At 42.3% G+C, this 14,756-nt stretch overlaps 1 protein-coding gene across 3 annotated transcripts in view; it reads right to left on the bottom strand.

Moving 5' to 3' along the window:
* The window catches only part of pdzd2 (PDZ domain containing 2), a 161,090-nt gene that overhangs the window by 82,183 nt on the left and 64,151 nt on the right, over positions 1–14,756 (bottom strand). For all 3 annotated transcript variants that reach the window (XM_036979212.1, XM_036979213.1, XM_036979214.1), the window contains one exon: positions 6,303–6,825. In XM_036979212.1, coding sequence (XP_036835107.1) covers positions 6,303–6,825 — 523 coding nt within the window. The remainder of the gene's footprint in view (positions 1–6,302; positions 6,826–14,756) is intronic.

Genomic DNA, 14,756 nt, shown 5'->3' with positions numbered 1-14,756 from the left:
TTAATACCATACTATATACAGGGTCAGTTAATACCATACTATATACAGGGTCAGTTAATACCATACTATATACAGGGTCAGTTAATACCACACTATATACAGGGTCAGTTAATACCACACTATATACAGGGTCAGTTAATACCATACTATATACAGGGTCAGTAGTTATATACGTGGTCAGTTAATACCATACTATATACAGGATCAGTTAATACCACACTATATACAGGGTCAGTTAATACCACACTATATACAGGGTCAGTTAATACCATACTATATACAGGGCCAGTTAATACCACACTATATACAGGGTCAATTAATACTATATACAGGGTCAGTCAATACCATACTATATACAGGGTCAGTAGTTATATACGTGGTCAGTTAATACCATACTATATACAGGATCAGTTAATACCACACTATATACAGGGTCAGTTAATACCACACTATATACAGGGTCAGTTAATACCATACTATATACAGGATCAGTTAATACCACACTATATACAGTGTCAGTTAATACTATATACAGGGTCAGTCAATACCATACTATATACAGGGTCAGTTAATACCATACTATATACAGGGTCAGTTAATACCATACTATATACAGGGTCAGTTAATATCATACTATATACAGGGTCAGTTAATACCATACTATATACAGGGTCAGTTAATACCATACTATATACAGGGTCAGTCAATATCATACTATATACAGGGTCAGTCAGTACCATACTATATACAGGGTTAGTCAATACCATACTATATACAGGGTCAGTTAATACCATACTATATACAGGGTCAGTTAATACCATACTATATACAGGGTCAGTTAATACCATACTATATACAGGGTCAGTTAATACCATACTATATACAGGGTCAGTTAATACCATACTATATACAGGGCCAGTTAATACCATACTATATACAGGGTCAGTTAATACCATACTATATACAGGGTCAGTTAATACCATACTATATACAGGGTCAGTTAATACCATACTATATACAGGGTCAGTTAATACTATATACAGGGTCAGTCAATACCATACTATATACAGGATCAGTTAATACCATACTCTATACAGGGTCAGTTAATACCACACTATATACAGGGTCAGTTAATACCATACTATATACAGGATCAGTTAATACCACACTATATACAGGGTCAGTTAATACCACACTATATACAGGGTCAGTTAATACCATACTATATACAGGATCAGTTAATACCACACTATATACAGGGTCAGTTAATACCATACTATATACAGGGTCAGTTAATACCATACTATATACAGGGTCAGGTTAATACCATACTATATACAGGGTCAGGTTAATACCATACTATATACAGGGTCAGTTAATACCATACTATATACAGGGTCAGTTAATACTATACTATATACAGGGTCAGTTAATACCATACTATATACAGGGTCAGGTTAATACCATACTATATACAGGGTTAGTTAATACCATACTATATACAGGGTCAGTTAATACCATACTATATACAGGGTCAGTTAATACCATACTATATACAGGGTCAGTTAATACTATATACAGGGTCAGTCAATACCATACTATATACAGGATCAGTTAATACCATACTCTATACAGGGTCAGTTAATACCATACTATATACAGGGTCAGTTAATACCATACTATATACAGGGTCAGTTAATACCATACTATATACAGGGTCAGTTAATATCATACTATATACAGGGTCAGTTAATACCATACTATATACAGGGTCAGTTAATACCATACTATATACAGGGTCAGTCAATATCATACTATATACAGGGTCAGTCAGTACCATACTATATACAGGGTTAGTCAATACCATACTATATACAGGGTCAGTTAATACCATACTATATACAGGGTCAGTTAATACCATACTATATACAGGGTCAGTTAATACCATACTATATACAGGGTCAGTTAATACCATACTATATACAGGGTCAGTTAATACCATACTATATACAGGGCCAGTTAATACCATACTATATACAGGGTCAGTTAATACCATACTATATACAGGGTCAGTTAATACCATACTATATACAGGGTCAGTTAATACTATATACAGGGTCAGTCAATACCATACTATATACAGGATCAGTTAATACCATACTCTATACAGGGTCAGTTAATACCACACTATATACAGGGTCAGTTAATACCATACTATATACAGGATCAGTTAATACCACACTATATACAGGGTCAGTTAATACCACACTATATACAGGGTCAGTTAATACCATACTATATACAGGATCAGTTAATACCACACTATATACAGGGTCAGTTAATACCATACTATATACAGGGTCAGTTAATACCATACTATATACAGGGTCAGGTTAATACCATACTATATACAGGGTCAGTTAATACCATACTATATACAGGGTCAGTTAATACCATACTATATACAGGGTCAGTTAATACCATACTATATACAGGGTCAGGTTAATACCATACTATATACAGGGTTAGTTAATACCATACTATATACAGGGTCAGTTAATACCATACTATATACAGGGTCAGTTAATACCATACTATATACAGGGTCAGTTAATACTATATACAGGGTCAGTCAATACCATACTATATACAGGATCAGTTAATACCATACTATATACAGGGTCAGTTAATACCATACTATATACAGGGTCAGTTAATACCATACTATATACAGGGTCAGTTAATACCATACTATATACAGGGTCAGTTAATACCATACTATATATAGGGTCAGTTAATACCATACTATATACAGGGTCAGTAAATACCATACTATATATAGGGTCAGTTAATACCATACTATATACAGGGTCAGTTAATACTATATACAGGGTCAGTTAATACCATACTATATACAGGGTCAGTTAATACCATACTATATATAGGGTCAGTTAATACCATACTATATACAGGGTCAGTTAATACTATATACAGGGTCAGTTAATACCATACTATATACAGGGTCAGTTAATACCATACTATATACAGGGTCAGTTAATACCATACTATATACAGGGTCAGTTAATACCATACTATATACAGGGTCAGTTAATACCATACTATATACAGGGTCAGTTAATACCATACTATATATAGGGTCAGTAAATACCATACTATAGGAGGTAGATATGTGTAGGGGGAAGGTGACTATTTACAGGGTAAGTTCCAGTACCATAATAATCCCCAGTTTACATTTGGCTCATTCATCCCCCTCCTCTCCCCTGTAACTATTCCCCAGGTCGTTGCTGGGAGACTAGTCAGGATCAAGGCAAAGATGAAGGGAGCAAAGTACAGAGAGTTCCTTGATGAAAACCTGCTCCAGAGCACTCAGGACCTCAGACTGGGGCGAAGGTTCACCTTCCAACAGAACAAAAACCCTAAGCACACAGCCAAGACAACGTAGGAGTGGCTTCAGGACAAGTCTCTCAATGTCCTTGAGTGGCCTAGCCACAGCCCGGACTTGAATCCAATCGAACATCTCTAGAGAGACCTGAAAATAGCTGTGCAGCGACGCTCCCCATTCCAACCTGACAGATCTTGAGAGGATCTGCAGAGAAGAATGGGAGAAACTCCCCAAATACAGGTGTACCAAGCTTGTAGCGTCAAACCCAAGGAGACTCGAGGCTGTAATCACTACCAAAGGTGTTTCAACAAAGTACTGAGTAAAGGGTCTGAATACTTATGGAAATGTGATATTTCAGTTTTTTATACATTTGTAAATTTTCGCTTTGTCATTACGGTGTATAATGCAGGGAAAAAACGATTTAATCGATTTTAGAATGAGGCTGTAACGTAATATAATGTGGAAAAAGTCAAGGGGTCTGAATACTTCCCTGAGGTGCTGTAGGTGTCAAATACTTAAATACTTAGCACTTAATTTAGCTTATGAGTTGTGATATTTTACTATTCCAATAGTTCCATTGTACCGAGTAGACTAAATCAAGCAGCTCCATTAGACCAATGTGTTGGACCCATGTCACTGCAAGAAGTGCTCTGTCTAACCTGACTGGAGGTATCACTGCTTAGAGACTGTCTGTCTTACCTGACTGGAGCTATCACTGCTTAGAGACTGTCTGTCTTACCTGACTGGAGCTATCACTGCTTAGAGACTGTCTGTCTTACCTGACTGGAGGTATCACTGCTTAGAGACTGTCTGTCTTACCTGACTGGAGCTATCACTGCTTAGAGACTGTCTGTCTTACCTGACTGGAGCTATCACTGCTTAGAGACTGTCTGTCTTACCTGACTGGAGGTATCACTGCTTAGAGACTGTCTGTCTAACCTGACTGGAGGTATCACTGCTTAGAGACTGTCTGTCTAACCTGACTGGAGGTATCACTGCTTAGAGACTGTCTGTCTAACCTGACTGGAGGTATCACTGCTTAGAGACTGTCTGTCTAACCTGACTGGAGGTATCACTGCTTAGAGACTGTCTGTCTAACCTGACTGGAGGAATCACTGCTTAGAGACTGTCTGTCTTACCTGACTGGAGGTATCACTGCTTAGAGACTGTCTGTCTTACCTGACTGGAGGTATCACTGCTTAGAGACTGTCTGTCTTACCTGACTGGAGCTATCACTGCTTAGAGACTGTCTGTCTTACCTGACTGGAGCTATCACTGCTTAGAGACTGTCTGTCTTACCTGACTGGAGGTATCACTGCTTAGAGACTGTCTGTCTTACCTGACTGGAGGTATCACTGCTTAGAGACTGTCTGTCTTACCTGACTGGAGGTATCACTGCTTAGAGACTGTCTGTCTTACCTGACTGGAGGTATCACTGCTTAGAGACTGTCTGTCTTACCTGACTGGAGGTATCACTGCTTAGAGACTGTCTGTCTTACCTGACTGGAGGTATCACTGCTTAGAGACTGTCTGTCTTACCTGACTGGAGGTATCACTGCTTAGAGACTGTCTGTCAAACCTGACTGGAGGTATCACTGCTTAGAGACTGTCTGTCAAACCTGACTGGAGGTATCACTGCTTAGAGACTGTCTGTCTTACCTGACTGGAGGTATCACTGCTTAGAGACTGTCTGTCTTACCTGACTGGAGGTATCACTGCTTAGAGACTGTCTGTCTTACCTGACTGGAGGTATCACTGCTTAGAGACTGTCTGTCTTACCTGACTGGAGGTATCACTGCTTAGAGACTGTCTGTCAAACCTGACTGGAGGTATCACTGCTTAGAGACTGTCTGTCAAACCTGACTGGAGGTATCACTGCTTAGAGACTGTCTGTCTTACCTGACTGGAGGTATCACTGCTTAGAGACTGTCTGTCTTACCTGACTGGAGGTATCACTGCTTAGAGACTGTCTGTCTTACCTGACTGGAGGTATCACTGCTTAGAGACTGTCTGTCTTACCTGACTGGAGGTATCACTGCTTAGAGACTGTCTGTCAAACCTGACTGGAGGTATCACTGCTTAGAGACTGTCTGTCAAACCTGACTGGAGGTATCACTGCTTAGAGACTGTCTGTCAAACCTGACTGGAGGTATCACTGCTTAGAGACTGTCTGTCAAACCTGACTGGAGGTATCACTGCTTAGAGACTGTCTGTCTTACCTGACTGGAGGTATCACTGCTTAGAGACTGTCTGTCTTACCTGACTGGAGGTATCACTGCTTAGAGACTGTCTGTCTTACCTGACTGGAGGTATCACTGCTTAGAGACTGTCTGTCTTACCTGACTGGAGGTATCACTGCTTAGAGACTGTCTGTCTTACCTGACTGGAGGTATCACTGCTTAGAGACTGTCTGTCTTACCTGACTGGAGGTATCACTGCTTAGAGACTGTCTGTCTTACCTGACTGGAGGTATCACTGCTTAGAGACTGTCTGTCTTACCTGACTGGAGGTATCACTGCTTAGAGACTGTCTGTCTTACCTGACTGGAGGTATCACTGCTTAGAGACTGTCTGTCAAACCTGACTGGAGGTATCACTGCTTAGAGACTGTCTGTCTTACCTGACTGGAGGTATCACTGCTTAGAGACTGTCTGTCTTACCTGACTGGAGCTATCACTGCTTAGAGACTGTCTGTCTTACCTGACTGGAGGTATCACTGCTTAGAGACTGTCTGTCTTACCTGACTGGAGGTATCACTGCTTAGAGACTGTCTGTCTTACCTGACTGGAGGTATCACTGCTTAGAGACTGTCTGTCTTACCTGACTGGAGGTATCACTGCTTAGAGACTGTCTGTCTTACCTGACTGGAGCTATCACTGCTTAGAGACTGTCTGTCTTACCTGACTGGAGGTATCACTGCTGAATGACTCTGTCTTGTGTTCTGACAGTCCCCTGTGGGAGCGGTTCGGCAGGGTGGCGGTCCCTCCACTGTTCAGCAGGTTGCGGGGGATCGCTAGAGGGGGCAGGACAGTCATGGGCCCCTCATCCTTCCTTCCTGGTCTCCCCTCAGGGGGCGTGACCTCCATCTCCATGGATACTGTGGATCCTCTGTAGCCGTGGTAACCATTCTCCAGTGTCTCTCTGCCGCCATCGTCACAGCTACCGTCCGAACTATCACGATTTAACGACGACCGGGAGATGACGCCGAACTTTCGCAAACGTTTGCCATCGCCGTTCTGCGTCAGCAGGCTACTGGGAGGCTCGGAGGAGATGCCGCTCAGGTCGTCCAGGGAGTGGGCGGAGCCACCACTGTTGGTGACTTTGCTGTTTCCATTGCATGGAGGGAGAGGGGCTTTGCGCTTGATCCTCCGGAGCATGATCAGGTAGATGCAGCCGCCATTCCAGCACTGGTCAGCCAGGTAACTGTAGAGAAGAGGAGAGGAGGAGGACAGGAGAGGGAGGAGGAGAGAAGATGTAGGGAGAAGGAGAGGAGGAGGACGAGAGGAGATGGAGAGGAGGAGGACAGGAGATGGAGGAGAGGAGGAGGACAGGAGATGGAGGAGGAGAGGAGATGGAGAGGAGAATGAGAGATGTAGGGCGAAGAAGAGAAGATGGAGAGGAGGAGGAGAGGAGGAGGAGGGGAGATGGAGAGGAGGAGGACAGGAGATGGAGGAGGAGAGGAGATGGAGAGGAGGAGGAGAGGAGATGGAGAGGAGGAGGACAGGAGATGAAGAGGAGGAGGACAGGAGATGGAGGAGGAGAGGAGATGGAGAGGAGGAGGAGAGATGTAGGGAGATGGAGAGGAGATGGGAGAGGAGGAGGAGAGGAGGAGGAGGGGAGATGGAGAGGAGATGGAGAGGAGGAGGACAGGAGATGAAGAGGAGGAGGACAGGAGACGGAGAGTAGGAGGACAGGAGATGGAGAGGAGGAGAGGAGAGGAGGAGGACAGGAGATGAAGAGGAGGAGGACAGGAGACGGAGAGTAGGAGGACAGGAGATGGAGAGGAGGAGAGGAGAGGAGGAGGAGAGGAGATGGAGAGGAGATATAGGGAGAAGGAGAGGAGGAGGAGGGGAGATGGAGGAGGAGAGGAGGAGGAGGAGAGATGTCAGAATAAGTGAGAAGCATATTAACAGTGTAAATCATCCTGTTACTCTTCCAGCTATCTTGATGCAGCTCTGAAATCTCTGACTGCATATTATTTCAGTTTCCAAGCCATTTCAGTGACATTATGTATGTCATTATCGTCTGAGTGGAACACAATAAACCAGTGGTCACCAACCGGTGTTTCAAGGTTTTCCTAGTCGATCACCAAACATTTCTTTAGAAAAGCCAATGATAAAGGCATAAAGGCTTGTGCTCATTTATTTAGTGTTCTACTGTTGGTGGTAGGGGCACTTGATTCAGATCCCTGTTGGTGGTTAGGTGCACTTGATTCAGAAACCCTGTTGGCAGTAGGTGCACTTCATTCAGAAACCCTGTTGGCAGTAGGTGCACTTGATTCAGAAACCCTGTTGGCAGTAGGTGCACTTGATTCAGAAGCCCTGTTGGCAGTAGGTGCACTTGATTCAGAAACCCTGTTGGCAGTAGGTGCACTTGATTCAGAAACCCTGTTGACAGTAGGTGCACTTGATTCAGAAGCCCTGTTGGCAGTAGGTGCACTTGATTCAGAAGCCCTGTTGGCAGTAGGTGCACTTGATTCAGAAGCCCTGTTGGCAGGGAATACTCAGTAGGGTCTGTAGACTGTAGATGTGGTGTTGTTTCACAGGGAATACTCAGTAGGGTCTGTAGACTGTAGATGTGGTGTGGTTTCACAGGGAATACTCAGTAGGGTCTGTAGACTGTAGATGTGGTGTGGTTTCACAGGGAATACTCAGTAGGGTCTGTAGACTGTAGATGTGGTGTGGTTTCACAGGGAATACTCAGTAGGGTCTGTAGACTGTAGATGTGGTGTGGTTTCACAGGGAATACTCAGTAGGGTCTGTAGACGTGGTGTGGTTTCACAGGGAATACTCAGTAGGGTCTGTAGACTGTAGACGTGGTGTGGTTTCACAGGGAATACTCAGTAGGGTCTGTAGACTGTAGATGTGGTGTGGTTTCACAGGGAATACTCAGTAGGGTCTGTAGACTGTAGACGTGGTGTGGTTTCACAGGGAATACTCAGTAGGGTCTGTAGACTGTAGATGTGGTGTGGTTTCACAGGGAATACTCAGTAGGGTCTGTAGACTGTAGACGTGGTGTGGTTTCACAGGGAATACTCAGTAGGGTCTGTAGACTGTAGACATGGTGTGGTTTCACAGGGAATACTCAGTAGGGTCTGTAGACTGTAGACGTGGTGTGGTTTCACAGGGAATACTCAGTAGGGTCTGTAGACTGTAGATGTGGTGTGGTTTCACAGGGAATACTCAGTAGGGTCTGTAGACTGTAGATGTGGTGTGGTTTCACAGGGAATACTCAGTAGGGTCTGTAGGCTGTAGATGTGGTGTGGTTTCACAGGGAATACTCAGTAGGGTCTGTAGACTGTAGATGTGGTGTGGTTTCACAGGGAATACTCAGTAGTGTCTCAACCACACCACCTCAAACGTCATCCCCTGATGAAGCATTGTTGTGAACACAGAACATTACTAAAGTTTATGTCACATAGTCATGCCACATTTATGAACCTTTTATAAAGCATGACATACGGTTATAGATGATTTGAAATACATTTATGTAGTGTTTATGAAGGCTCTATAAGCTGCACCTGGTTCGGTCGATCTTACATTTTTTTCAAGTCATGTTTTTTTGTGTTTTTTTTCCCAGAGTGGAAGATCTCGGCCTGTTTTTTTGTCTCAGAAAAAGGTTAGTGACTGCAATAAACACATCCTGAACTAGAGCAGTGAAAACAGGAAGAGACGTGGTAGCCGAGGAAAGCAGCAGTATGCCAAACATCCTGACTACTCAGCCCAGGCTATATTTAATACTATACTGATACCTACTCAGCCCAGGCTATATTTAATACAATACTGATACCTACTCAGCCCAGGCTATATTTAATACTATATTGATACCTACGCAGCCCAGGCTATATTTAATACTATACTGATACCTACTCAGCCCAGGCTATATTTAATACTATATTGATACCTACTCAGCCCAGGCTATATTTAATACTATATTGATACCTACTCAGCTCAGGCTATATTTAATACTATATTGATACCTACTCAGCTCAGGCAATATTTAATACTATATTGATACCTACTCAGCTCAGGCTATATTTAATACTATACTGATACCTACTCAGCTCAGGCAATATTTAATACTATATTAATACCTACTCAGCCCAGGCTATATTTAATACTATACTGATACCTACTCAGCCCAGGCTATATTTAATACTATATTGATACCTACTCAGCTCAGCCCAGGCTATATTTAATACTATACTGATACCTACTCAGCCCAGGCTATATTTAATACTATACTGATACCTACTCAGCCCAGGCTATATTTAATACTATATTGATACCTACTCAGCCCAGGCTATATTTAATACTATACTGATATACTGATACCTACTCAACCCAGGCTATATTTAATACTATATTGATACCTACTCAGCCCAGGCTATATTTAATGCTATACTGATACCTACTCAGCCCAGGCTATATTTAATACTATATTGATACCTACTCAACCCAGGCTATATTTAATACTATACTGATACCTACTCAACCCAGGCTATATTTAATAATATACTGATACCTACTCAGCCCAGGCTATATTTAATGCTATATAAATACCTACTCAGCCCAGGCTATATTTAATACTATATTGATACCTACTCAGCCCAGGCTATATTTAATACTATATTAATACCTACTCAGCCCAGGCTATATTTAATACTATATTGATACCTACTCAGCCCAGGCAATATTTAATACTATACTGATACCTACTCAGCCCAGGCTATATTTAATACTATACTGATACCTACTCAGGCTATATTTAATACTATATTTATACTCATACATCACAGCGCTGTGAAAAAAGTATTTGGCCCCTTTCTGATATTCTCTATTTCTTGCAGGAAGTTGATACTGAATGTTATCAGATCTTCAACCAAAACCTGATATTAGATAAATGGTACCTGAGTGAACAAAATAACAGAAAAGGCAATATTTAATTTCATTAATTTAATAAACAATGTTAAGCAACGCCCAATTCCCCAGTGTGAAAAAGTAATTCTGGTTGTGCCACCTTTGGCTGCAATGGCCACAACCAAATACTTCCTGTAGTTAAATTATGATTATTTTTTTTTACCTTTATTTAAATAGGCAAGTCCGTTAAGAACAAATTCTCATTTACAATGACGGCCTAATTGCTGATCAGTCTCTCACATCACTGTGGAGGAATTTTGTCCAGAACCACAGCGACATTTGTGGGTTTGAACAACTCGTTTCAGGTGCTGCCACAACATCTCAACAGGGTTTAGGTCTGGACTTTGACTAGGCCGTTCCAAAACATTATATTAGTTGCTTTTCAGCCATTCTGATGTAGACGAAGTGCTTGTGTGTTTTGGATCATTGTCTTGCTGCATGACCCAGCTGGGCTTCAGATTCAGCTCACAGACGGATGGGCCTGACATTCTCCTGTAGAATTATCTGATACAGAGCAGAATTCATGGTTCCTTCTATTAAGGCAAGTCGTCCAGGTCCTGAGGCAGCAAAGCATCCCCAAACCATCACACTACCACCACCATGCTGAACCCCAAACCATCACACTACCACCACCATGCTGACCCCAAACCATCACACTACCACCACCATGCTGGACCCCAAACCATCACACTACCACCACCATGCTGACCCCAAACCATCACACCACCACCACCATGCTGACCCCAAACCATCACAATACCACCACCATGCTGACCCCAAACCATCACACTACCACCACCATGCTGACCCCAAACCATCACACTACCACCACCATGCTGACCCCAAACCATCACAATACCACCACCATGCTGACCCCAAACCATCACACTACCACCACCATGCTGGACTCCAAACCATCACACTACCACCACCATGCTGGACCCCATACCATCACACTACCACCACCATGCTGGACTCCAAACCATCACACTACCACCACCATGCTGGACCCCATACCATCACACTACCACCACCATGCTGACCCCAAACCATCACACTACCACCACCATGCTGACCCCAAACCATCACACTACCACCACCATGCTGACCCCAAACCATCACACTACCACCACCATGCTGACCCCAAACCATCACACTACCACCACCATGCTGACCCCAAACCATCACACTACCACCACCATGCTGACCCCAAACCATCACAATACCACCACCATGCTGACCCCAAACCATCACACTACCACCACCATGCTGGACTCCAAACCATCACACTACCACCACCATGCTGGACCCCATACCATCACACTACCACCACCATGCTGACCCCAAACCATCACACTACCACCACCATGCTGACCCCAAACCATCACACTACCACCACCATGCTGACCCCAAACCATCACACTACCACCACCATGCTGACCCCAAACCATCACACTACCACCACCACCATGCAAATTGTAATTATTTGCTCCTATGGTCTATTTATTGTCTACCTCCTCGTGCCTTTTGCACACACTGTATATAGACTTTCTTTTTTTCTACTGTGTCATTGACTTGTTTATTGTGTTATTGGCTTGTTTATTGTTTACTCCATGTGTAACTATGTGTTGTTGTCTGTGTCACACTGCTTTGCTTTATCTTGGCCAGGTCGCAGTTGTAAATCAGAACTTGTTCTCAACTAGCCTACCTGGTTAAATAAAGGTGATCTGGTCTACCTGGTTAAATAAAGGTGATCTGGCCTACCTGGTTAAATAAAGGTGATCTGGTCTACCTGGTTAAATAAAGGTGATCTGGTCTACCTGGTTAGATAAAGGTGATCTGGTCTACCTGGTTAAATAAAGGTGATCTGGTCTACCTGGTTAAATAAAGGTGATCTGGTCTACCTGGTTAAATAAAGGTGATCTGGCCTACCTGGTTAAATAAAGGTAATCTGGTCTACCTGGTTAAATAAATGTGATCTGGCCTACCTGGTTAGATAAAGGTGATCTGGCCTACCTGGTTAAATAAAGGTGAAATAAGTAATAAATGGAGAAATAAAATGAAAAAATGCTTGACCGTTGGTGCAGTGTTTTGGTTTCAAGTCTGAAAGTGAAATGACACATTTCAGAAGTCTTTTTAAAACCTCAAGTACAAGTTATACAGTTCTTCTTCTGTAACTGCAGTTACTTCTGGCTGAATTTGAAAATAATTTGCAGACGTGTGTGTGTGTGTGCGTGTGCGTGTGTGTGCGTGTGTGTGTGTGTGTGCACGTGTCCGTGTGTGTGTGTGTGCGCGTGTCCGTGTGTGTGTGTGTGTGTGTGTGTGTGCGCGTGTGCGTGTCTTTATTCCAGTTACACATTATTCTGACCAGGGACTAGTGCGTTTTACTACATCGTATGATAATGGGTAATGACAGGTCTGTAACTCTCTTCCTCAAAGCTCCAACTGCTTTTCCAGGTGTGTTTCTGGTATGCAGGTTAGAGAAAATAGGAGCTAGGCCCCAAAACAAACCCTAAACGAGGTAGGGTTTAGTGTATATCATTACCTAGCTTGTTCTGAGCTAATGAATGTGTAGAGTATTCTTGCTGATAGGCCAAGGCATAGTCATAGGGCAACCATAGCCAATTTCCCCAATCCAAGTACACAACATAATTACGGAGGAAAATTATAGTTAAAATCACAATCATACCCACACTGGTTTTAATGATAGTTAGATCATACCCACACTGGTTTTAATGATAGTTAGATCATACCCACACTGGTTTTAATGATAGTTAGATCATACCCACACTGGCTTTAATGATAGTTAGATCATACCCACACTGGCTTTAATGATAGTTAGATCATACCCACACTGGCTTTAATGATAGTTAGATCATACCCACACTGGCTTTAATGATAGTTAGATCATACCCACACTGGCTTTAATGATAGTTAGATCATACCCACACTGGCTTTAATGATAGTTAGATCATACCCACACTGGCTTTAATGATAGTTAGATCATACCCACACTGGCTTTAATGATAGTTAGATCATACCCACACTGGTTTTAATGATAGTTAGATCATACCCACACTGGCTTTAATGATAGTTAGATCATACCCACACTGGCTTTAATGATAGTTAGATCATACCCACACTGGCTTTAATGATAGTTAGATCATACCCACACTGGCTTTAATGATAGTTAGATCATACCCACACTGGCTTTAATGATAGTTAGATCATACCCACACTGGCTTTAATGATAGTTAGATCATACCCACACTGGCTTTAATGATAGTTAGATCATACCCCCACTGGCTTTAATGATAGTTAGATCATACCCACACTGGCTTTAATGATAGTTAGATCATACCCACACTGGCTTTAATGATAGTTAGATCATACCCACACTGGCTTTAATGATAGTTAGATCATACCCACACTGGCTTTAATGATAGTTAGATCATACCCACACTGGCTTTAATGATAGTTAGATCATACCCACACTGGCTTTAATGATAGTTAGATCATACCCACACTGGCTTTAATGATAGTTAGATCATACCCACACTGGCTTTAATGATAGTTAGATCATACCCACACTGGCTTTAATGATAGTTAGATCATACCCACACTGGCTTTAATGATAGTTAGATCATACCCACACTGGCTTTAATGATAGTTAGATCATACCCACACTGGCTTTAATGATAGTTAGATCATACCCACACTGGCTTTAATGATAGTTAGATCATACCCACACTGGCTTTAATGATAGTTAGATCATACCCACACTGGCTTTAATGATAGTTAGATCATACCCACACTGGCTTTAATGATAGTTAGATCATACCCACACTGGCTTTAATGATAGTTAGATCATACCCACACTGGCTTTAATGATAGTTAGATCATACCCACACTGGCTTTAATGATAGTTAGATCATACCCACACTGGCTTTAATGATAGTTAGATCATACCCACACTGGCTTTAATGATAGTTAGATCATACCCACACTGGTTTTAATGATAGTTAGATCATACCCACTGGTTGTAATGACAGATCATACCCACTGGTTTTAATGATAGTTAGATCATACCCACACTGGCTTTAATGACAGATCATACCCACACTGGTTTTAATGATAGTTAGATCATACCCACACTGGCTTTAATGATAGTTAGATCATACCCACACTGGCTTTAATGACAGATCATACCCACAC

The sequence above is a fragment of the Oncorhynchus mykiss genome, chromosome 6, assembly GCF_013265735.2.
Source record: "Oncorhynchus mykiss isolate Arlee chromosome 6, USDA_OmykA_1.1, whole genome shotgun sequence".
NCBI lineage: Eukaryota > Metazoa > Chordata > Actinopteri > Salmoniformes > Salmonidae > Oncorhynchus > Oncorhynchus mykiss.
Note: the sequence above shows the minus strand (reverse complement) of the source record. Positions and strands in the feature narration are given on the sequence as shown.